General features: G+C 40.4%; 1 protein-coding gene across 1 annotated transcript in view; it reads left to right on the forward strand.

The window, feature by feature from the left end:
- Positions 1-25,278, forward strand: part of LOC111149076 (corin, serine peptidase) — a 247,662-nt gene that overhangs the window by 137,959 nt on the left and 84,425 nt on the right. The window contains exon 6 of the mRNA XM_022505983.1: positions 17,889-18,002. Coding sequence (XP_022361691.1) covers positions 17,889-18,002 — 114 coding nt within the window. The remainder of the gene's footprint in view (positions 1-17,888; positions 18,003-25,278) is intronic.

A 25,278-nucleotide genomic window follows, 5' to 3' on the forward strand; every position in this document is an offset into this window, starting at 1 on the left:
AGGAGCTTGGCCTTGACTCTGACTCTTCTCTGTCTCCTTCATCATAAATAAGCCAAATCCTTTAAAAACTGCAAAAGAGCTATATGTGTGAGGGCAAAGAAAAAGCTATGGGACTGAATGCTTTTCTGCAGCAGACATAGAAAGTCCCCTTCATTGATACCTCCTTTTCTCATTTGACCCTGGGTCCTCTAGGGCCTTTACCTCAGGTATCCTTACTAGATCCACAGTCTTTAGATTCACTCTTTCCTATTTTTCATTTCCTATTTTTCAAAGATTCCACTCTTTCCTATTTTTCACTCTTTCCCAATTTTCCAGTATCTTTTAAAGAAAGAGAAATATACAGAGTGCCACTGCCAAAAGTATTAATCATTGCTATTGCCTTTATCGTTCATGGTCTCTGTAAGGCCTTATAATTTCTTATAATTTCTCCCATGTCCAGCACAGTGCCTTCTGCACACAGCCGCCAGGATCCTTGGTGGTTGAATAAATGAGAAGTCCCCAAGAATTGCCCTTTAACTGATGGCTTTTGGCATAAGTTAAATGAGTAAAATCCAAACTGAGGAATTCAGCTGGGAAATATTTTAGGCAGAGAGACCTCCCAGGAACCCTTCAAATCAAGCCAATTTTTATAAAGTATTTGGCCTCATTTTTCTATCTACTTGTAGTAAAACAGCCCTGGAATGGCTGTCCCAAAATTTTCTTAGGAGGGTAGTTGCTTAATACTATTGGCAGTTTTCTTCAGAGTTATTAGCACAGAGAACTTTGGAGCTTATGATTCTAACATTTCAGAAGTACCTTTCTAGAACTATGGCCTTTCCCTCCAATCTGGACGTCATTCTAGCAGGCATTTATAATGAGATTATCTCATAATGATATCACCTGCTGAGAAACCCATTTCAGTTCCACGAAAAACCATATTATGTACAAATTACAATTCTAAAAGTGTATAAAAAGCCACTTGAGAGAGAACTGGCTGAGGGAAAACTGGATTTCTAAAATTATTGGTTGTTATGAGAATGGAAAAGCCAGTTCCCAAGTGAACGCCCAAAGTGCGTCTTTGTGTTCCGTAATGCATTGTTCTCTAAGGATGTGTATTTTTGCATCTGCGGTTAAAATGGAAAATTACATTAAAAGATGACTTTATTTTAATATAAATACTGCAAACACATAAAGTACAGTAGTTTTCAAGTACTGTCGTGCACTTGGGCACCTCTGGCAAGGGTATGGTAGGCTCTGTACTTGGGTTCGTGGTCTGGTCTCCCTCTGGTGGTTGGTGTTAGGAAAGGTGCTGGCTTGAAAGTAGTTCCTGAATTTCTTCCCTTTGGCATTTTCCTGACACTTAAATCTGGACAGCATCTCAGAATTCTTTTATTCTCTTCTGTTAAATACAGATCAGCGTATGACCATTTCAACAATATGGGAAACTTTCTTATTTTAACAAAAATTAGTTGATCTGCCACCTTACCCCCTATGGCCATGTCAGAATCGGTTTTGACTGTTAGGAAACCCAACCTGTTTTTTTCTATCTCTGTGGCTTATTGTTGGCATAATTTGGCCAGAATGTATCTCTTAATTGGGCTGTGTGATATTTTCCATCTTCTTTAGAAAAGCCCTGAGTTGAATGCAAAGTTTACTTAACCCACCTATATGCCCATCATTCTTCCATGACCCATGGTACGGCAGGAAACCAAATAGACAAAAACTACTGTCCTCACAGTTTCTGTTCTATGACATATACCAATATGGTTTACAAAGATACAAATTTTGTAAAGGCTGATTTTTGACTTCACACATGAAACTTTTGTATAGCTAAAGAGACTAGCAATTTAAAAGACAAATAAATGATGATCTGGGGGGAAATAATGGCAACAAAAGGAGGCCTCAATAAACTAACACCGGAGAACACCAATAGAAAAATGTGCAGAAGATGTAAGCAGGCATTGATTGTGAAGGACTTTTCATTTTTCTGAAGAAATCATTGGCAGAAGTGGGATTTCATGATTTCAAACTTATCTGGTTAAAGACACAAGCAGGGGTACCCTTTAGAAAAGCCTCCCCGCTGAGATTCCCTCTGTGTCTTTACAACCTCCCAGGATTGAAGGTCTCAGGCAGAGACCTTAAAGCAGAGAACATATGGGGCATTCCCTATAGCCATTGCTCAGGGTCTCTGTGCTGAGTATGCCTGCCATCTTGTGATCTTGCTTGGAAACTACACCCTTTTGGCAAGAGGGAGAAAATGGACCTTTTCCCAGTGGAATCACCCCTTTGCTGAGCTCGGTCCCCCTACCCATCTACCATTAGCTGACTCCTGTGCCATAAAGTTTCCCAGGGTTAATTTAAGCACATTAGATTGATCAGTAGAATATGTCTAAATGAGACAACATCACTACTCAGATTGCAATATTCAAAGTTTATAGTGATAGGTGCATAATTTTTGACTTTTCATTGTCTGCCCAAATGTCTTCAAGCCTCCTCTCAGGGATAAAGTAGACCTTTCCCTCCTTGACTCAGGGCTGAATTATTGGCATTATTTGCCATCCATTTCTGGTCCCTGGGCGTCTTTCCTGAAACTTCAGCCTCACTCAACCTCTCACCTCTTCTTGCCTTGGCTCATTCTGTCCCCAGGGACTGGATCACTCTGTCTTGTTCACAGGGACATTACTCCTGTTTACCAGTACAAAGAAATGCAAATACTGTGAAAATTTTGGAAAAAATTTTAGCAAGGTTTTTTGCCCCCCTTCGAAGCTCTGAGCCCCTTGGGTGTTGTGTACCCAGTCTTCTAGTCTCCGCAAGCTTGCCGCTCTAACTCTGGAATGCAAGTTAATTAAATTGTGCTTATATTTAGTTTTAGGCAAGGTTGATTTTTTTCCATGTTAGGTTTGGTCTGTGTGGCTTTGTTATATACAATCCTGGTAACTAGGGATACTCGGAGAAATTTTATGCAGTCGTGCTGTGAAAGTCATGCCGTGGTAGAAAAGGAAGCATGGGAGAGAGAATTCAGGGACCTCAGTGTTCGCCGGTATGTAAATCATGTAACAGAACACAAATGACTTAACAGTGAAAGTCAACTCTCCTGGAGCAATTGACTTCCTTTTCTGTCTCTGAGCCAAAGAAAAGTTAGGAATTCTATCCCTAGATGCTGTAAGATTGGTTCCTGTGTGTGTTGATCTCTTCAGAGCCAGGCTCTTTTCCAGTTATCTTGGTTGTTACAAAGATCCAGTGCCCCCACCTTCCAGGTCTGAGTACTTGGTGCTATAGCCACAAAGCTGGGGGAAGGGACTGTCTAGTTATTTGCAGGTTGTTAACCCTTTAAGCACAAGGCGTGTTTCAATACCTTGCCATGACCATCTTTCAGAAGTGAATTACACATTTCCCAGCCTTCGTAAATAGAACATACAGGGCATTGCCCAATTCCATGTCAGCCGCTTTATATCCATTACTGATCAGTACACCAAGGCAATAAAAGGAAACCGAAGCTCAGGAAGGTTAAATAACTTGCCCAAACCAGCACAAAAGGCTTATTGTAATGTATGTATGTATGTATGTATGTATTTATTTATTTTGAAGATTTTATTTATTTATTTGTCAGAGCACAAGCAAGCAGAGCGGCAGGCAGAGGCAGAGAGAAAAGCAGGCCCCCTGCTGAGCAAGGAGCCCGATGCGGGACTTGATCCCAGGACACTGGGATTATGACTTGAGCCAAAGGCTGCTTAACCATCTAAGCCACCCAGGCATCCCAAAAGGCTTACTTTAAATCCAGGTTCATACTTTTTCTCCAAGATTACTTTTATTTTCATATCTCAGGATATTATTGTGAATAATTACTTTTCTGGTCTGTAGATCCAGTCACCATCAGTATGGATATTAGAGTATTTATGAATTAATTTCCTCACCATTAACTTATTTTCTTCTAATCGTGATACCATTTAGGACTGAAGTTTCCTGATAATTTGGGAGTGGTTTAAGCTTAGAGGGTCAGATAATTGGATGTATCTAGGCTTTCCCACCTCTGCCTTGACCCAAGCAATGGAATACGTGTGCTGTCCCCATGGGCTGCTGCTGAGTGGGGTTGGCTGCCATCAGTTAAGAGGAGGGAGAAGAGGGGCCCCTGGGTGGCTCAGTCATTAAGCAGCTGCCTTTGGCTCAGGTCATGATCCCTGGGTCCTGGGATTGAGCCCCACATTGGGCTTCTTCTCCCTCTTCCACTCCCCTTTCTTGTGTTCTCTCTCTGTCAAATAAATAAATAAAATCTTTAAAAAAAGAAAAAAAAGAAGAAGAAGATGGAGATGAGAGAAGGCCTGCAGCAGAGCTCTAATGTAGGGCTTCAGAATCTCAGCATCCAGCTCCGGGCTAGCTGATGTGGAAGACAGGTGAGATCCTACAGTATCATGAAGATCAGTGAATTTTTAAAGATGATAATGCTTGGAATACTAACAATAGGGAATAGGTGGGAAAGTGATACAAAACAATCTTCACAGAATTTGTAGTAAATTTTTAGACATTAGGCTAGAACTGTAATCTGTTCTTGAAAGACGTTTTCTCCCAAGTTCTTTTTATAGTAAATTCTAAATATATACATTTATTCTGTTGCTGGGTCTCAGGCCACATAGTACTGCATCATGGACAGTGTATTCCAGCTTTTAGACTGTCAATATGTAAAATGAGCCAAAATAAAAGAAACTAGGATTAAAAATAAATTTGGTTTGAGTTGAAAATGAAATTCATGAACTCTTGTAAAATGAAATCAGTCCAATTTGCATAGCCCAACAAGTAAGAAAAATAACATGGACTAGCCTTTCAAATGGATTATTATTTTTTTAAAGATTTTATTTATTTATTTGACAGATCACAAGTAGGCAGAGAGGCAGGCCGAGAGAGAGGAGGTAGCAGGCTTCCTGCCGAGCAGAGAGCCCGATGCGGGTCTCAATCCCAGGATCCTGAGATCATGACCTGAGCCGAAGCAGAGGCTTAACCCACTGAGCCATCCAGGTGCCCCTAGTATATCCTTTTAATTTGATAATTCTTGCTTGGAAGTTTTTCCTTTCTCCATCCCTTCCTTCCTTCTCTCTGAATGCTGAATATGTATGTGTATGTGTGTGTGTCTATATATATATTATACATATAAAATATATATAAAATATATATTATATATAAAATACAAATCTATAATATATAAAATGTAATATGTTATATAATTATATAATACATATTTAATTATATATAATTATAATATACAAAAATAATACTATATAATATAGTATATTTTATATATATTATATATATATTTTTTAGTTCTGTTTAAACTTCTGCTTGGCAGTCTATTTCTGGCAGTCTCTGATTGTAAAGCTACCATCCTGCTTCTTATTCTGCTCTTTCTTCTCTCATTCAATTTAAAATCCTCTGAGCAGGACTTTGCCTGCCTGCATTTCATACTGTGATTTTACTTGAGACGTTGAATAATGACATGGAACTGCTTTCTGAACTCTGTTCACGTTCTCTCTCTTACCAGAGTGCCACCTGTTACAAGGCTAGTTTTGTTTCCTTCTGATGATTTTGAGATAATTTCACAAGGACTGGTTTTTCTATAGAATGATAGGTCCTCTATCATGCTGTTGGACAGGAAGACATATACTTAGTTCTTATTTTTCAGGACTTTAAGCTGAAGGCCAGATGGCAAAGTTTCCATTGAATGAAAGCATAGCTTTCTTTCAGAGAGATGAAAAAAAAAGGAGTAACTTAGTCAAAGATATTTAATTGGGGGAGTTGTTTCGAATTTTTTTTTTCTTTTTTTTTTTAAGGGTTTTTTTTTTTTTTTTTTTGATTTTTTTTTTTTATTTGACAGAGAGAGAGATCACAAGTAGGCGGAGAGGCAGGCAGAGAGAAAGAGGAGGAAGCAGGCTCCCTACTGAGCAGAGAGCCCGACTCGGGGCTCCATCCCAGGACCCTGGGACCATGACCTAAGCCGAAGGCAGAGGCTTTAACCCACTGAGCCACCCAGGCGCCCCTCAAATTTTCTTTGAACGGAGATAATTTCTTACTAATTGCAACATGTTATCTAACAGGCAGGGAGGGACCTGGAATTGTAGTGAGTGAACGAACTGGTCTTACCTGGTCTTGGCAGCAAGGGTATGGGCACCACAGATCATAAAAGAGGAAGTCACCATGGTAGTTCTAGTTTTAGAATATCTAAGTTAAGAACTCTCTAAGTGCATTTATTCTACTGGCATTTACTGACTAGTCACCATATACTGCTTTGGAACAAAGACCTGTACCTTAAAAGGTGCTATAGAGTCCTTTGCTTCCTCAGTAATGAATGAAAATGTCTAGTAGAGCAATCTGCTAGGAAAACAAAGAGGATGTGTTATTGTTTCTGCATTTTCAGAAGAGAGAGACCAGCATCGAGGAAGGAAGGGCTGAGCAGAGATCATGTGGCATCACCTGGAGTCGGGTGGCATGGCAGGAGGATGTTTGGAGGGGGTGGGTAGAGGGGGAGGTAGGGGACGTAGGAGACGTTACCCTAGGCTTGAGGTGGCGGGAGTGGCTGAGTTTTGCCATGTCCCTCATGGAGCAAGGACTGGTGGTTGCTTGTTTAGGGGAACAGGCAGGATTTTGGAGGGAAATGTTGGTATGGAGCAGCCAGGTAAGCTTGACCCTGGTGACCGTGACCCTGAACCCTGGTATGGGTCAGACATAATGGAGACCTCTATCTAGGGTAAACCCCAAGGACTTAGAACCATGTGCCCCTCAGCAGCTCTCGGAGGAATTGAAAGCAAGACCCCTGGGCTCTTCTTGGTCCCAGTAAGCCCCTTGGATCCTTGCACTGCCCTAAGGAGGCTGAAACCCCTGCAAAACATACCTGAATAATATTTTCTATTATTTTTTTCAGAGAGAAGTATGAATTAATCTGATTTAGAAAACTAAAGTGATGTGGCATTTCTTGCACCATAGTGTGACGGAGCTAGACGCACACCTGCTACACCTTCGGGCAGGGCCATTCTGAGCACACCTGTGCTTCCTGGTCTCACTTCTCACTCTCACTTCCCATTTTTTTATAACTTTCCTGAACTCCCTACTCCCACCACAAAAGCTACTCCTCTCCCTGATAGCCCATTCTTTCAAGTCTAAATATAATGAGCTCAATATCCTATAATTAAGTTTAGAACTAAGTATTCATAGCCAAAAGAAACGAATTAAAGTATAATCTCTCTCAGGCTTTAAACATTTAAAATCTTAAGGGTAAAGGGTTTTCAAACTTGTTTTCAACAGCAAAAGCCCTTTGCAATGGACTGAAATATGGAAAGTGGACCAGAATGGAGCTCCCTGGCTGAAGTGGAGTAGGGGACTGAAGACACCTCTTGAACCCATGTCGTGGCTCCAAAGTCCCTTTTCTTGGCATCCTTGGGTTCATCTGAAAACCACCATTTTATTTTATTTTATTTATTTTATTTTATTTTTATTTCTATTTCTATTTTATTTTTAAAAGATTTTATTTATTGGAGAGAGAGAGAGCACATGTGTCCGAGAGAGAGAGAGAGAGAGAGAGAGAGAGCGAGCACGCATGAGCAGAGGGGAGGGGCAGAGGGAGAAGCAGACTCCCCACTGAGCAGGGAGCCTGATACGGGACTTGATCCCAGACCCCAGGTATCATGACCTGAGCCGAAGGCTGACAGCTAACTGACCAAGCCCTCAGGAACCCTGAAAACCACCATTTTAACTTAAGGAATGAGTAATGTGGGTGTAGATTTTGGGGGACACATCTCCACAAGCTTCGGAGAAGATTATTGTAGGTAGAAGGGTCCTTGCAGCTCATTGTCCTACCATGCAAGCAGATGCCGCCAGAAGGCAGACTTGTCTGCAGGTTATTTCATCAGTTATTTCCCTACCAGTTAAAAGAATAAAACTCTAAGATGTTTATTGCCTTTGAACATCTCCCTCGAAAGGAATGATCATTTAGTTCTGCAAGGCCCCTTATGTTCTGTCTTCATTTATTTAACAAAGACATTTTTTAAAGATTTTATTTATTTATTTATTTGACAGAGTGAGAATACAAGCAAGGGGAGTGGCAGGCGTAGGGAGAAGCAGGCTCCCAGATGAGCAGGGAGCCCTACATGGGACACGGGACTCCATCCCCGGACTCTGGGATCATGACCTGAGCCCAAACCAGACACTTAACTGACTTAGTCACCCAAGTCTCCCTATTTAATAAATATTTAATTCTATTAAATATCTAATTTTAGACTCAGGACGCAGCAGTGAGGAAATCTGTCTGATACAGTGCTTTCTCTCAAGGAGCTTATACTCTAGAAGGGAGAGCTAGAGAGAGGCAATAAACAAATGTCCTCTGCTAATATAAAGCATCATGAATCATCAAGAAAGTCTTTTTTTTCCTTTTTTTAAAATGTTTTATTTATTTATTTGACAGAGCAAGATTACAAGTAGGCAGAGAGGCAGGCAGAGAGAGAGAGGGGGAAGCAGGCTCCCCGTCGAGCAGAGAGCCTGATGCAAGGCTCAATCCCAGGACCCTGAGATCAGGGCCTGAGCTGAAGGCAGAGGCTTAACCCACTGAGCCACCCAGGCACCCCAAGAAAGTCTTTTTTTAAGCAGTTTGTAGTTCCGATGGTCTTGAGCATTGGCAGTATTAGAAGAGTTTAGCACGGTGCACCCTGTTTGATGGATGCCTAGTAGATGTTGAAGAGGATAAAGAAGAGAATGAGAGGATTTCTCGCCTCAGAAGATAAATATATTTTCTGAAGAAGGCACATTTTAGTGATTGGATTAGAGGAGCAGACAGCTACAAGACTGGCTTCAGTTTTAGATTGTAACTATGTTCCTGATGTTGATGATTCCCCACGCTGGCCTCCTGTGTCTTCAAGACTGATCATTATTTATTTGATCCAAGCCAACCTGTAGACAGAACTCAGTACCACTCTGCTCCCCCCAAAGAATGTACTCATACAAAACCATTTATAAAAAAGCTTTTTAAGAAACCCTACCTTCCTTCTTGTATCACCTATTTCTTTGTTCTCTTCTGCAGCAAAAAAGTTGTCCTTCCTTTCTGCACTACTTCCTCTCCTTTTATTCTCTCTTCAACATACTGCAGTCAGACTTCCATCCTCCTCATTGAAACCACTCTTACCAGAGTCCCAATGACTTAACAATGCCAAAGTCTCATCCAGACACACTGGCATTAAATTGATATGCTGACAACTCACATATATTTACAATCCTATCCTGTTTCTCAGACTTGAACTTACATATCCAGTTGTCTACTCAACATCCAATTTGGGGGTCTACTGTGTATGTCAGAGGCAACATGTCCAAAATGCCAGTCCTGATTTTTTTCCTCCAGTTGGCTTCTCCACTTCAGGAGAGGCAATTCCAATCATCTGGTGGGCTGGAAACTTAAAGTCCTCATTGGCTCTTGTCTTCCCCTCACAACTCTCATCCAATGGGCCGGGAAACCCTCCAGGCTCTACGTTGAAAATACAGCCAGCGTCCAGTCATGTCTTGGCACCTTGGCAGCTGCTCTCTCCAAGCTGCCATCACTCTCTGTGGCTAACTTCAGTGGATTCCTAACACTAGTTCCCACTGCTTTCTTTGCTCCTCCAGAGTATTTTCAACACAAGAGGGAAAGACACTTAAAAACCTGTCAGATTGTGCCACTTTTTACTGAACCTTGTAATGACTTTATTTTTATCTAAGTTACAAAGTCCTTGCAGAGCCCCAGGTGGTTGACCCTTCCCTTCCACTCTGCTTTGTCTCTTTCTGTATTCTCCCTCACTTGCTCTACTGAGGCCACACAGGTTTCTCGCTGTTCCCCACACCCCCGCCAGACATGCTCCTGCCTGAGATTCTTTGTGTCAGGACTTCCTTCTGCTGAAATCTTCCCCTGAGACTTGGTTAACTCCCTCACCTCTTTCAATTTATTGCTTTAATGTCAACTTCCAATGAGGGTTGCCCCTGGCACCCTAATTAATAGTGGGACCTGTCCTACCCCACCTCCTCATAATTTGTTGACTCTTCAAAATAAAATTGATTGCCTCATTATTTATTATAAAAATAACTTATTTTATTATGTTTATTGGTATTTGTCTCCCTAGAATATAATCCCCACAGAGAAAGGGATCTACTCTGTACTCAATGATGTGTCCCAAGCTCCTGCGAAGGGACCAACTTGGCTTAATAAGTGAGAAATAATTGAGCTAAAGAATTAGAGAGCAACATAAGCTTTGTTAATTCCACATGGCAGATGGAGGAAGAAATACACTTCCCATTCCACAGAAAACAACTTGAAATATCCCTTTAGAGATTTCTGTTTTATAAAGGGTCTTCTCGGTACTGTGCTCTCAGGGAGACTCAACCGACCTTTTTTTTTTTTTTAATCCATCTCTCCCCTAAGACAGTACCCAGCAGCAGCACTGGCCCCTCATTCTCCCCATGGGGTTCCTTTACCCCTTCATACACAGAGTTCTCTGATACCCATGCATACCTACTCCAAACATTTTAATGTTTAACAAAATGAAGGTTGTTCTAGTGAGTGTGGCTTGGAAGGCAGGGGAAGCCAAGTTTGCTTATTTGAGCGTATCTTTGGATTTTCTTTCTCCTTTCTCATCTCTTATTTTTCACCCCAATCCTTTTATCAACCCAAAGATACAGTGCTCTCCCCAAGAGGAATTCTTGTATCAGCTGTTATAAAATATTATACGTATGCTATATGAGATCTAGTCAAATAGCCTTGTAAAAGGAAAGAGCAATAGTGGTTGACAGTAACTGAATTTCTGTAGAAATTCTGTAGAAATCTGCTTAAAAAAGCCTGTAGAATGAAGAGCTAACAGGCTCTTAGTATAGACTCAGGTGATAACAGTCTATGCCAGGTCAGCTTTCTCTTCAGAGGTAGCGTTGAACTTGAGCTCCAGACTATACAAAGGCTCAAAGACTGGTGAATGAGGACATTATACAAGCTGTGATTGGTAGGTAATTTCTGAAAGGGACTCCAAAAACTAACAATCAGAGTATTGAGAGCATTTGCCAATATAAATGCTGCCCATAATACACAGGCAGAAAGAAATGAGAGGGCTGGAAGCAGTTGTAGAAACTCTAAAGGTCACTTCAGGATATGGATGTTATTTCAGCAGTCTGTTATCAGAAACCAAAATACTAAAAAGACCTGGTCATCCTCATAGGTATATACTCTTTAGAATCTAGAGACTTCTGAAATCCAAGTGATTCAAAATTATTCCCATCATCTGGAATTGTAAACTAGTGTCTTGGGCAATAGACCTTTGTATGCTGCTATCATTGCATTCATATCGATCAGTTGCCACATATGCAAATGGAAGTCAGCTTTGGTGGTAAAGTATCTTTACGTGGTAAAAGTATCTTTATCAGATGACAATCCGTAGAATATATGCTACACAAAGGCAGGGGAATATTTTTTTCTTCACTGATGTATCTCTAGGTGCTGGGATAATGCCTAGCACATCGTAGACATCCAGTAACTATTAGTTCAATTAGCAATGAATCTTCCACTGATCAATCTGCCATCAGATTAAAGTCCAACATGTACCTCTTAGAATTATAGAGGATGTTAGTGGAAATGGTATCAAGATTGTATAACATGACTTCTCCTCAAGGAATCTCCCTTTGAAACCTTAAGGACTAAGTCAAAAGGCTGCTTGAATGAAAATGATTGTTGTAAGAATGTGAAATTTATGATTGAAAAATCTGTACAGAAACTTATGAGCTCTCAGGATGTTCTCCCAAAAACCCAGAGGTGAGATGGAATGTCATCTCATCTGGTCCAAATCACCTGAAAAATAAAGACAAACTTGAACTTTTGCTTGAAGCTGATGCCTTTGAACTGACCACAAATCAGGTGACTACACAACCGGCCTGGACAAGAAACAGGTCATGGGTGTGGTGTGAAGGGCTTGGACTAAAGCTCAGACTCCATGAATCTATGTCTATATGGCTACATATAGGACTTTGCGCAATTGTTGTCTTAACCACACAACACTCCAGTTTCTGTATTTGTAAATCATCATTCCCCCTAAGAAAGTTGTGGTAGAATGCCTGCCTCTCTACTTTATGGGGGGCTCTTTGGAAACTCCAAATAAGATGTGGTTGAAGTACTTGGCTAGTTGAACAGTTTCACACAGAGAAAGTGGAAATTCCGAGTACAAGTTAAGGAGACATCAAACAAAGTATACCAAAGTTATTCTAAGTTTACAAAAATACTATTAATTCACAAAACAATGGACTTCTAAAGGGAGACTAAGAATAAAATCTACAATGTCCTAAAACCAAGGGCAGCCATGTCTCCCACTGAGGAACCACACAAAAGAAGTCAGTTTCTGTGCAATCCGCCAAGACAGTGGGATCTCAATAATCAGAACAATACAAGCAATCTGTTTCAAATTTGATCCAGATTTGATATAATCATATGCAAGAAATGGCTTTACTGGAGTAGAATATATGGGGTCTTAAAGATGAAACCTAGATGTTAGGAGCTAGGTAATGTTGAACTTTCAGCTACATTTCTCAAGGAATCATCAGAGCCATAAGGTGGGGAATGCAATAATTCTTCTGAAGAATTGCAGCTGCTGAAATGCAGACAGATGGAATTTCTGCACTCTCTAATATAACACAGAAACAATCTCAACAACAGGATAAACACTTACGCCTTGCAAATTTTCCCTCAACCCTAGAGAGAGGATATTGTATAGATTGGCCAATAAAATCTTAGTGTTTGGATTTTCATTTTATATCTGGTTTCCTGTGTCCCTTTTAGAAGTCTGTTTTTGTAGGTATAGGAATGCGGTCCTGTGCTGATTCTTTTAAGACTATTTGAAATATAAATGTGTTTCATATTTTGGCAGTTGGAGTTCATAGATGTCCTTTGTATCAATACTGAAATGGTAGCATGTGATGGAAAACAGACATTTGTTGTTGATTTTACAATGATTACACATGAAGTACCATCATAAGAATCTTAACTAAATCAACTACTACTTAATGTTCAGCAAATCAAAATTCTGATTTCCTTGATAGCATTGGAAAATAATTCGTTAATTGCATTTTTCTTTGTTTTTTGGCAATATATGGTGCTTCACTGGGATTAAGTTGACTTTTCCCCATCTATTAACGAAGAGTCTCCTGAGTGCCCGCCACTCTCCTAGGGCCCAGGAACAAGGGAAATGTGACAGACCTGGCTTCACTGCCTGGAACATTCAGTCTGTACTTTTCCGTATTTCTAATTCCGAGTTAAAATGTTCTCTGTTTCCTGGTTCTCTTTAATTAGTCAACAGGGTTCCTTTCATCAAAGAATACATCGTTCAGTGAGTGGTGACAGTGAGCAGGACTGATCACACAAGTCAGTTGTGTGGAGGAATGGAGACAAGAAAGAAGTCTTCAAGGGTTGTATTTATTTACTGTTACTCTGAATTGAGAACTCATGAAAAAATTAACTTCTTTTCCAGATTAAAAAAATAAAACATCATGAAAGCCAGTGGCACGCCCCAGCCCTAAGCTCTTCCTCATGCCCCCACCCTGCACTTTTCCACAGCCTTGCTGAAGCCAGCAGGTACACACAGTCCACATAGGGGATGCTCCTTAATCATACTATGGTGAGGGGGGCATTCCTGGGTACCACAGGACTGTAACTATTGGAGAGATAGTTCTTGGCATGCTAGATACATGCACCCCCATGTTTATTGCAACATTATTTACAGTAGCCAAGAAAGGGAAGCAATGAAGTGTCCTACACAGATGAATGGTTACAAATGAGGTGGTATATCTACACAATAGAATATTTTTCAGTCATGAAAAAGAATGAAGTCTTACTATTTACAACAAAATGGACGGACCTAGAAAGTATAATGCTAAGTGAAACAAGTCAGACAGAGAAAGACAAATACCATATGATTTCAGTCATATATGGAAACTAAGAAACAAAACAAACAAACAAAGAAAAAAAGAGACAAACAAAAAATCACTCTTAAATGTGGAGAATAAATTGGTGGTTCCCAAAAAGGAGGTGGGGGGGGATGGGTGAAATAGAAGAAGGAGATTAAGAGTACACTTATGGTGAGCACTGAGTAATGTATAGAATTGTTGGATCACTATATTGTAACTGAAACTAATATAATTAACTATATGTTAATTATACTGAAATTAAAAATGATTAATTAATTGAAAATGGATTGAAATCAGAGAGAGAGATGAACCTTGAGAGACTATGGACCCTGAGAAACAATCTGGGGGTTTCAGAGGGCAGGGGTGGGGGGAGGGCATAACAGGGTGATGGGTACTGAGGAGGACATGTGCTGTGATGAGCACTGGGTGTTATACTTAACTAATGAATCATTGAACACTGCATCAAAAACTAATTATGTGCTATACAGTGGCTAACTGAATATAATAAAAAATAAGTAAATTTTAAAAAAATGGATAGAAAATCTGAATAGACATTTTCCCAAAGACATACAGATGGCCAACACATACATGAAAAATGCTCAACATCATTAATCATTAGGGAGATGCAAATCAGAAGCACAGTGAGATATCACCTCACATCTGTTAGAACAGCTGTTATTAAGGGGCATCTGGGTGGTACAGTCAGTTAAGCACCTGACTCTTGATTTTAGCGCAGGTCATGATCTCAGGGTTGTGAGATGGAGCCCTGCATCAGGATCTGCTGGGCCTACTTGGCATTCTCTCTCTCTTTCTCCTTCTTCCCCTCCCCACTCTCCCCCAGCACCCCACCAAATAAAGGGTATTATCAAAAAGACAAGAAATAACAAATGTTGGTGAGGATGCGGAATAAAGGGTACCCTAGGGCAATGTTGGTAGTAAGGGCTTTTACTACCCCATTGATATCAATGGATAGATTATCTAGACCAAAAAAAAAAAAAAATCAATAAAGAAACACTGGCCATAAATGATACATGAGACCAGATGGACTTAATAGATACAGAACATTCCATCCAAAAGCAGCAAAATACATACTTTTCTCAAATGCATATGGAGCACTCTCCAGGATAGATTATATGTTAGGCCAAAAAACAAGTCTTAATAAATTTAAGAAGATTGAAATCATATCAAGCATCTTTTCTGACTACAACAGTGTGAAACTAGAAATCAAAAAGGAAAACTGGAGAAGTCACATATATGTAATTAAATAACTTGATATATGTTTGTGTGTGTGTGTGTTTTCTAAGAAGGAGGTTCATAGCAATGCAGGCCTACTTCAAGCAACAAGAAAAATCCCAAATAACAATCTAAACTTACACCTGAAAACTAGAAAAAGAAAAAAGCTTAAAGTTAGTAGAAGGAAGGAAATAACAAAGATCAAAGCAGAAATAAACAAAACAGAGACAAAAAATAACAGAGAAGATCAGTGAAACTAAGAGCTTGATCTTTGATAAATAAACAACATTGAAAAATCTTTATCCTCACTAAGAAAAAGAAAGGGCTTAAATAAATAAAATCAGAAATGGAAGTGGAGAAGTTACCACTGATACTACAGAAATATAAAGGATCTCAAGAAACTATAAACAAGTATATGCCAGCATATTGGACAACCTAAAAGAAATGGGTAAATTCCTAAACAATCATCCCAGATTGACTAATGAAGTAAAAAATCTGAATAGACCAATTATAAGAAAGATGAATTAGTAATCGAAAACCTCCCAACAACAAATGGAAGTTTAGGATTAGATGGCTTCACTGGTGAATTCTACCAAACATTTAAAGATTTAATACCTATTCTTCTCAAACTTTTTAAAAATTGAAGAGGAAAGAACACTTCCAAACTCATTTGACAAGACCAGCATTACCCTGATAACCAAAACTAGACAAGGACACCACAAGAAAGGTAGGGAAGGGAGGAGGAGTGGGGGAGGGAAGGGAATAGAAAAGAAAAACTATAGGCCAGTATCTTATATAAACATAGCTGCAAATATTCGTGACATTTTTCACAGAAATAGGACAATCCTAAAATTTTAATCACAAAATTTCCCAAATAGCCAAAGTAACCTTGGGAAAAAAGAACGAAACTGGAGCTATCACACACCCTGATTTCAAGCTATATTATAAAGCTATGGAAATCAAAACAGTATGGTGTTGGCATAAAAACAGACACATGGATCAATGGAAAAAAACAGAGAGCCCAGAAATGAACCCATGTATCTATGATCAAGTAATTTACAACAAAGGAGGCAAGAATAAACAATGGGGGAAGGATGGCCTCTTTAACAAATGGTGTTGGGAAACCTTACAGACATATGCTAAAGAACGAAACTGGACCACTGTCTTATAGCCTACACAAAAATGCACTCAAAAATGGATTAAAGACTTGAATGTAAGACCTGAAGCCATAACATTTATAGAAGAAAACATAGATGGCAAGCTCCTGGACATCAGTCTTAGTGATGAATTTTTGGATCAAACTCCAAAAGCAAAGACAACAGGAGCAAAGATAAACAAGTGGGACTACTTCAGACTAAAAAGCTTCTGCACAGTGAAGGAAACTATCAACAAAACAAAAAGGCAACCTACTGAATGGGAGAAGATATTTGCAAATGATACATCCCATAAGGGGTATGAAGAACTCATACAACTCTATATCCCATAAGGAGTATGAAGAACTCATACATCCCATAAGGGGTATGAAGAACTCATACAACAACAAAACACAATCTGATTTTAAAAAATGAGCAGAGGATCTGAATAGATATTTTTCCAACGAAGGCATTCAGATGGCCAAAATCACATGAAAAGATAGTCAACATATAAATCATCAAGGAAATGCAAATCGAAAGCACAGTGAGCTACCACCACCTGGTTACAATGGCCAGTACCGAAAAGACAAGAAATAACAACTATTGGCAAAGATGTGGAGAAAAGGAAACCCTCCCGAACTTCCGGTGGGAATGTAAATTGTTGCAGCCGCTATGGAAAATAATATGGAAACTCCTCAAAAAATTAAAGACAGAGCTACCATTAGATCTAGTAATTCCACTTCTGGATCTTTATCTGAAGGGAAGGAAAACACTAAACTGAAAAGATATATTCACCCCTGGGTTCACTGCAGCATTATTTACAAAAGCCAAGGTAGGTAAACAACCTAAGGGGCTATGGAAAGATGAAAGGATAAAGACAACGTGATACAAAAGAATACTACTCAGCCAAATAAATAAATAAATGAATGAATGAATGAATGAATGAATAAATAAATAAATAAATAAATAAATAAATAAATAAATAAGATCTTGCCATTTGTAACACGATAGGTGGACCTGGAGGATATTATAAGTGAAATAAGTGAGACTAGAGAAAGACAAATACTGTATGAACTCACATGTGGAATCTGAAAAACAAAACAAAGGAACAAAGGTGAATTCAAGCCCTGTTTATCAGAGATTTTGGCCTATAGTTTTTCTTTTCCCTTCCCTTCTGTAATTTTTTCTGTGCGACATTGAATAGAGTTCTAGTCGGATAGGATTTTGGGGTTTATTTGTTTGTTCAATTAATAGCACTTCGTTTTTAAATAATTTGCAGTTATTAAGAAAAATACTCAATTTGGTATGCCCCCACGCCCCCATGAGTTGTGCAATTGATAAGGCTCCCGTCTTCTGCTCTGAGCATGGGAACCTCTCACGCTGCAAGCCTACTGGGGAGTTTTCTTTTGCTTTTCTCGGGCGGACACACTTTGTAGCCTTTCCAGGTAAATTTCACGATTAATGTCCTAAAGGGCCCGAGAAAACTCGGCGAGGGGATTGGGAAGCAAATCTTGAAGAGCAAGGAGGGTGTTCTCGCTGTTCTTTGTTCCTCCTGACTTCTAAAGGAAAAGGGCTGCTTCTGACCGGGTCTCCTGCCTTCTCTTCCAGCGCTCTGCGGGGGCGGCGAGAGCTTTCTGTGCGCCAGCGGCCTCTGCGTGCCCGGGAAGCTGCGGTGCAACGGGCACAACGACTGCGACGACTGGAGCGACGAGGCCTACTGCAGTAGGCGCGGGGCGTGGGGGCCGGTGGGGGCGGGGCGGAGGGGGTCGAAAGGCGACCCGGGCAGGGGCCTGGAAACCGAAAACAGACCCTGACAACCGGCCGGCGGGGGCGTAGACTTCTGGTAGTTTGCCTTCCCGATGCCAGCAAAACGTGGGGCAGTCGGTGTGTTTGCGCCCCTTTCAAAGGCGCGATTCCCGTTAAGAACTTGAGAGCCCAAGGTCGCAGTGGGAACGTGTTTTGCATCAAGTGGCTTAAAGTTGGAGGAAGGCTTTTTGTTTATTTTGTTTGGGTGAGGCTTTTATTTTTGTTTTGAAAGCTTAATGAGTCTAAAGGGGTGTGTGTGTGTGTGTGTGTTTTAAAGACCCGGTCAGTAGGCGGGTGCTTCACCCTCCTGATCCTTGACATTCCTGACACAGCAGATGCAAAGCCCCTTGTTTGCTTACGCTTTCTCTAAACCTGGTGATATATCGTCCATGGTGCTAACTACTTTAAATCCGTGGATTGAGAGATTCAGCCATTAAACATCGTCAAATTCTTTACTATGGATGTGGTCAGTTGTTTTGATTGAATTGGTCGGTGGTTTGTAAAATGCTGTCCTAAGCCTTGGGCTGCGGTGTAAAATACCCCAGACTGCATGATTTAAACAGGAGAAATTTATTCTCCTAAGGTTCTGGAGGCCCAGAGTCTAAGGTCAAGGTCAAGGTCAAGGAGGCTCAGTTTCCGCTGAGAGTTCTTTTCTGGGCTGCTAGGCAGCTTCCATCTTCCTCAGTGCTCACTTGACCTCTTTGGAGGCATGGAGGGAGGGAAGGAGGGAGGGAGAGAGGGGGAGGGAGAGGGTCTCCCCCTCTTCTTATAAGGGTACTATTAGATGACAGCCTCACCGTTATGGCCGCATGTAACTTTGTCGCCTCCTTACAGGTCCTTTCTCCAAATATTTGAGGGTTATTTGAGGGTTAAGACTTTAACATACACATTTTGGAAGGACATCAACATTCTGTCATATATAATGTGTGTGTGTGTGTGTGTGTGTGTGTGTGTGTGTGTGTGTGTGTGTGTATAACAGACAGAATGGTGTGTGTGTATATGCATACACACACATACATAGTGCCCTATATATATGTGCATGTGTGTATATATAAATATATATATTTCTTTTTTCTTTTCTTTTTTTTTAGCTTTCAAGTTGTTTCGTACTTGTACAACGGATAAGGAAAAATTAGCCTCAGTAATACATTGCAGGATTTGCCTCCAAAGCAGAGCCACATGCAATTAAATTGTAATTGCTTTTTAATGGTTATATGATCAGCAAAACCATCAATGGTAATATGATCCCATCTTACCATGGGTAAAGCTGTGTTTTACTCCCCATAGGAGCTACCAAGGCTGTATGAGAGCTCTTAATTGTCGACCTTAATTGAAAGGTTCTTATGGTCTGTTTGCCAGGTAGAACACTTCTTCCATGTGAAGGGTTAGGATACTTATTTATCATAAGTTTTGAAAGGCATTATATTATTGTAATATTTCAGATCGGCGTTTCCCAAACTGGTGTTCCATAGTACCCGAGCCCTGAAAATTGCTTGAGAAATAAGCAAGTTTGAGAAATGCTATCAGATCTACTTTTTAGAGAGTTGCAATACACATTCACACATTGTAAGTTTTGAGAAATGCTGCACTTTTATAAAAGACTTACTCACTTTACTTAACTTGGTATTTCGTCAAAATTATTTGTTCATATATGTCCCCACCTCTATTTATTTATTATTTTTATAATTTGGAATTCTCTCTTCAGAAAAACCTGTAGCACATGATTGTACATGAAAAAGATTTTCATAGGATGTAGCCTTACATTAGGCAGTATTGCTGTGGAGTTAGGAAGGAATAATTTATAGAGCACCCACAGTAGGTTCAATAGAATTATATCCAATTTATGGGAAATGTGGTAGAATCTTTTCCTTATCTCCCAATATGGCCCATGGGAAATTATTAAAATTCTGCACGTGCCTCCACCCCAGTGGTGGGCGACCACTGGCTCACCATTACGTTCCTTCATTGCACCCAGCGCATGGAGCGTTGCACTTTAAACAGTTAAGAGATGGCTGCCGCATCGGTTGAATTGAATTGGAATGAGTAAATTTTCCTAGTCAGTGACTGAACAAACGAGGTATTACTATTCTGCAAGGTATATAGCATGTCCTAAGGGTTGAAGAGTTTATTAAGGAAGATAGAGGCTTTCCTCAGGAGCATACTTTAACACCCAGGTGGTTTGGTCAGCTGAGGAAATAAAATACATCCCCTCAGAAAATTTGCCTAGGCTCTGGTACACCTTGAAAGCTTCACAGGTAGTTGCTTCAGAACTTTCGAGGGCATTAGACTCAGAGTTTCAACATTCAGTGCCCGTGGCTCTTTAGTCATTTATGGAGAGTGCCACCCTCCCACTGTCACCGCCCTGTGGTGAAGGAGTAGTGGAGTTCTGAAATAGGGCATGGAGGTAAATCAGAGCGTGACTGCAGCCGCCATACTCCTGAGGGGAGAAGGAAGTTTTGCTGGGCTTTCCTAATGAGGAGCAGAAGAATATGGCGGCTCCCAGGGTGCTGGCAGGGATAGGTGGAGGACGACTGCCTTCAAAGAAAGGAAGGGAAGGAATTATTTGTCAACTATGCTAGAAGCATCAATTTACATGATTTGATTTAATTTTTAGCCAAGGAGGTATTACCCTTTTTGTGCAGATGCAGAGCTGAGGTTAAGAGTCATGAATGAATTTGCCAGGGATTCAGACTGCATGATTTGAACCTGGTCCTCTATTATTTGTTTGTTTTTATTGAAGTGTAATCGACACATACAGTGTTATATTAGTTTTAGGTGTGTAGCACAGTGATTCGACAGCTCTGTATGTTACTCAGTGCTCACAAGTATAGTCACCGTCTGTCACCATACAGTATTGTCGACAATATTCTCTGTGCTGTACTCTTCTTCCCCATAACTTATTTACTTTATAGCTGGTGGTTGTACCTCTTACTCCCCTTCACCTATTTTACCCATCCCCTGACCGCTTCCCCTTTGGCAATCACCAGTTTTTTCTTTGTATTTCTGAGTCTGTTTCTGTTTGTTTGGTTGGATTTCTAGATTCCACATATAAATGAAATCATATAGTATTTGTCCTTCTTTGTCTGACTTATTTCACTTAGCATAATACCCTCCAGGTCCACCCATGTTGTCTGCAAATGTCAAGATCTCATTCTTGTCCATAAAAGTTCAGATTTGGTGAACAATTATCTTCTGATCATTTATAGGAGAGGAAAACATTTATTTTTGGATGCTCTATGACACTTTGGGAGATAATTGTCTATTATACCGTTAAGCCAAGTATCTGGGACTCCTTACTGCCTTTTCTCCTTTAACTAATTATGTTGTTTCTCAGTGTTTATAGAATGAATGCATTTCCAACCACCTGGAACAATGTTAGCAGTGTGGTGAAAAGATTTTCAAAAATTAAGAAAAGTTTTCTTTGAGAAATTTCTAACTCTGTGACTTGAGGCAGGCTACCTCTCTATTCCTGGTTTTCTTTGTCATTGAGGCCACGTGGCACATAGCATCTGCAGGAAGCCCCACCTGCAGGAATCCTAATGCAGTTGGTCTGGAGCTGGAGCCCAGCAACAGCTTTGCAAAACCACCCAGGTAATTCTAACATGCAGCCAGATTGGAAGCCACTGGACTAGAGGGGGTCTGGTGTGTCTTTTGTTTCTCACCTATAATCTTTTGATTCTATAACCAGCTCTAGAGTGGTGTCTGGTCCACAGCTAGTGCTTAGCAAATGGATAATGGCTGTCACAAAGAAAAAGCTTCAAGGGAAATGGTTGTCACAGAGAAAACAGGCGCCACAAAGTCCATATGTTTTATGCCACGTAAAATCACTGTCAAATACTTTTGGAAATCTTTTGCTTGGATTTGGGTAAAATTGGTTGACTTATGTTTTAGTATAATTATACAACATATTTTACTAATGATACCTTATACTAATTATGATGTGTTAACTATTTATGCTAAGTATAGTTAATTATACGAATAACCAGAAAGTGTAGGGATTACTCCTGTAAACTCTTGAGTCAGGCTGCCGGTATTCCTATCTCTTCTTTACCATTTCCTGCTTCTGTGAACCTGGGCAAGTCACTCCATCTCTCTGGGCCTCTGTGTCCTCCTCAGTGAAATGGAGACGGTAACAGTAACTGTCTCTAGAACTCCTGTGCAGAATAACGAACCCTTGCCTATCCTGGATATAGACCACTGTCTGACATGCGATAACTCTGAAAGAGTGTGAGGACTGATGGTTGCCGTTGTGATTATTGGGATCTTATTCTCCATATCGTCCCTCCCTTCCACCCCCCCCCCCCGACCTCACCTCCATCTACCTGCCCAGTGCCTCTCACCTCCAGGCTATAAAGGATGCCCGCTGAAAGTCATGGAGACAGCTGATAAAGGTCAGGGGATACGCTGCGGAGGAAACAGAAACACTAAAATAGCCACAACAGCTTTATTTATTTATTTAATAGATTTTTATATCTATTTTGGGGGGGAAGGAGCAGAAGGAGAGGGAGAGAGGGAGAAGCAGACTCCCCGCTAAATGTGGAGCCAGACACAGGGCTCGATGTCATGGCCTGAGATCATGACCTGAGCTGAAACCAACAGTCGGATGCATAACCAACTGAATCATCCAGGCGCCCCAAATCTGCAACAGTTTTAAAGATTTTTTTTTTTTTTTTGATGGACAGAGAGATCACAAGTAGGCAGAGAGGCAGGCAGAGAGAGAAGAAGGGAAGCAGGCTCCCCGCTGAGCAGATAGCCCGATGTGGGGCTCGATCCCAGGACTCTGGGATCATGACCTGAGCTGAAGGCAGAGGCTTTAACCCACTGAGCCACCCAGGCGCCCCCAGTTTTAAAACCAGTACCGCATGAAGCTATTTTAGAAGGGAGGCAACCCAAATAGCACAAAATAAAAACTGGCATTCCAGGTGATGTTTCTGAATCACTAAAAATAACTGCATTTACTATATTCTTTTTACTAAGGAAGGAATGAAAGTAAATACCAGAAATATTTCCATCCAAATAATAAAAAGGAAAATATTACATTCTGCACTGAAGGAAGAAGCTTCAGATGTCTGGAAGTTCCACATCTGTTTGGTAGCAATCTGTTACAGGAACCAATAAAACTATTGAATCTTCTTGAATTCTTGCTATGTGTGAAGCATGTTCTAGATACCCAGGGAATTTAAAGACTGTTAAGACATGGTTCCTTTCTTCATGAATCTTTGAGTCTAATCTCACATATAAACATGGAGATGATTGAATATGGTACTTTAGAGCAAATATAATAGAGGTGATGTTAAAGCAAAATGGTGTAAACAAAAAGAGAAGGGTGGTAGGTCCTTTGAGTATAGATGAGGGCAGGATTATGAGGAGTTATATTGGTGTGGAGAAAGCTAATAGAAAGATGTGGTTGAAACTAGGCCTTGGACACCAGTGACGTCCAAGAAAATCTAATTTAGTGACTCAAAAGTGATGGCAGTTTTGCCACCCAGGGAACATCTTGCAATGTATGGCGAGGTACGTGGTTGCCATAAGTGTGAAGTTTAGAGGAGGAGCTACTGGCATTCAGAGGGTAGAGGCGAGAGACTGTTCAGCATCCTACCGTGCACACAACAGTCCTCACGACCAAGAATTACCCACCGCCAATGGTCACCAGTACTGCTGTTGAGAAGTCTTCCTTCAGGGCTAGAAGTCAATAGTTAAAAGCACCCAGGGAGTCCAGAAGCCTGGGTAGCTGTCATAAGCTGGGCAACTGTGGGCAAACCATGTAATCTCTCTGGTCATCTCAAAATGGGGGCGCCTCTGTGTGGAAATCGAGTATCCATTCTTGAGTCTTGACTTGAGGCAACACAGTTAGGTTCATAGACTCACAGAGACTGACCTACATGAATGAGGCTCTGGATAAAAAGGTTTTCTGTTCTTTACCTGTCTCCTTATTTAATGATAATCTTGAAGGGGGAAAAAAGTTCATAGTGTAAGTTGCTGAACTGAAGTGAATATCAACATGCAAGAACTTCAGAAGTAACATTTTTCATCAGGTACTCATTAAGAAGAAAAATCTGTATCTAGAAAAACATCTATCTTAGGTTGTGTAAAATTATGCTTGTACTGAGCAAGAAAGTCATAGCAAAAAGCTTTTGAGGGGCGCCTGGGTGGCTCAGTGGGTTAAAGCCTCTGCCTTCGGCTCGGGTCATGATCTCAGGGTCCTGGGATCGAGCCCCACATCGGGTTCTCTGCTTAGTGGGGAGCCTGCTTCCTCCTCTCTCTCTCTCTCTGCCTGCCTCTCTGCTTACTTGTGATCTCTCTCTGTCAAATAAATAAATAAAATCTTAAAAAAAAAAAGTTTTTGAAAATTTTGATTTGTTGACCCTAAATTGCGCTGACAACATCTCTTTTCTGTTCAAATAAACATTTATTCCAATAAAAGGAGGCACTGTGATCTTTGGTATTTGCTGTTCATTTCTGCTGCACAGTGCCTTGGTTAAAGTTTTGTGTGTTTACTAATCACACAGACCTTAGGAAGGTAACAAGTTGTTTTCCCATTGCGACTAGTTTTGTATCTAAACTCTGAAAATGGCTTCTAACCAAGGAAGTCATAATAAATGAAAGTTGAATCTACACTTGTGTGAATAATAAGGAATTTTTAAAAAAGCTTGAGTCATCTCCATTTATTAAGTAAATATTTTTATGAAATAATTTAATAAATGACAGTATTCATTTAAAAAATATCTACAACAAAGTATTTTAATATGAATTAACAAGGACTTCGGAATGGGCCTCACAGAGGGGGTACATGAATCTTTGGAAATTTTTGGTGTGTTCCTAGGTTAATCAGATTCTTTTTCTTTTTATTAAGATTTTATTTATTTGACACAGAGATCACAAGTAGGCAGAGACACAGGCAGAGAGAGAGGGGGAAGCAGACTCCCCACTGAGCAGAGAGCCTGATGTGGGGCTCCATCCCAGGACCCTGAGATCATGACCTGAGCAGAAGGCATTGACTTAACCCACTGAGTCACCCAGGTACCCCAGTTAATCAGATTCTAAAAGGAGTATTTGATTCCCCAGTTGTACCATAAAAAAAAAAAAAAAAAAAAAAGAAAGAAAAAAGAAAAGAAGATATAAGTACACTGCCTTAGGAAAAAAAACAAAACCTCATGTGGTTTAAAATATGTCAGTCCTCCACCTCACCCCC

Source organism: Enhydra lutris, unplaced genomic scaffold, assembly GCF_002288905.1.
Source record: "Enhydra lutris kenyoni isolate GAN:26980312 unplaced genomic scaffold, ASM228890v2 scaffoldscaffold21, whole genome shotgun sequence".
Taxonomy (NCBI): domain Eukaryota; kingdom Metazoa; phylum Chordata; class Mammalia; order Carnivora; family Mustelidae; genus Enhydra; species Enhydra lutris.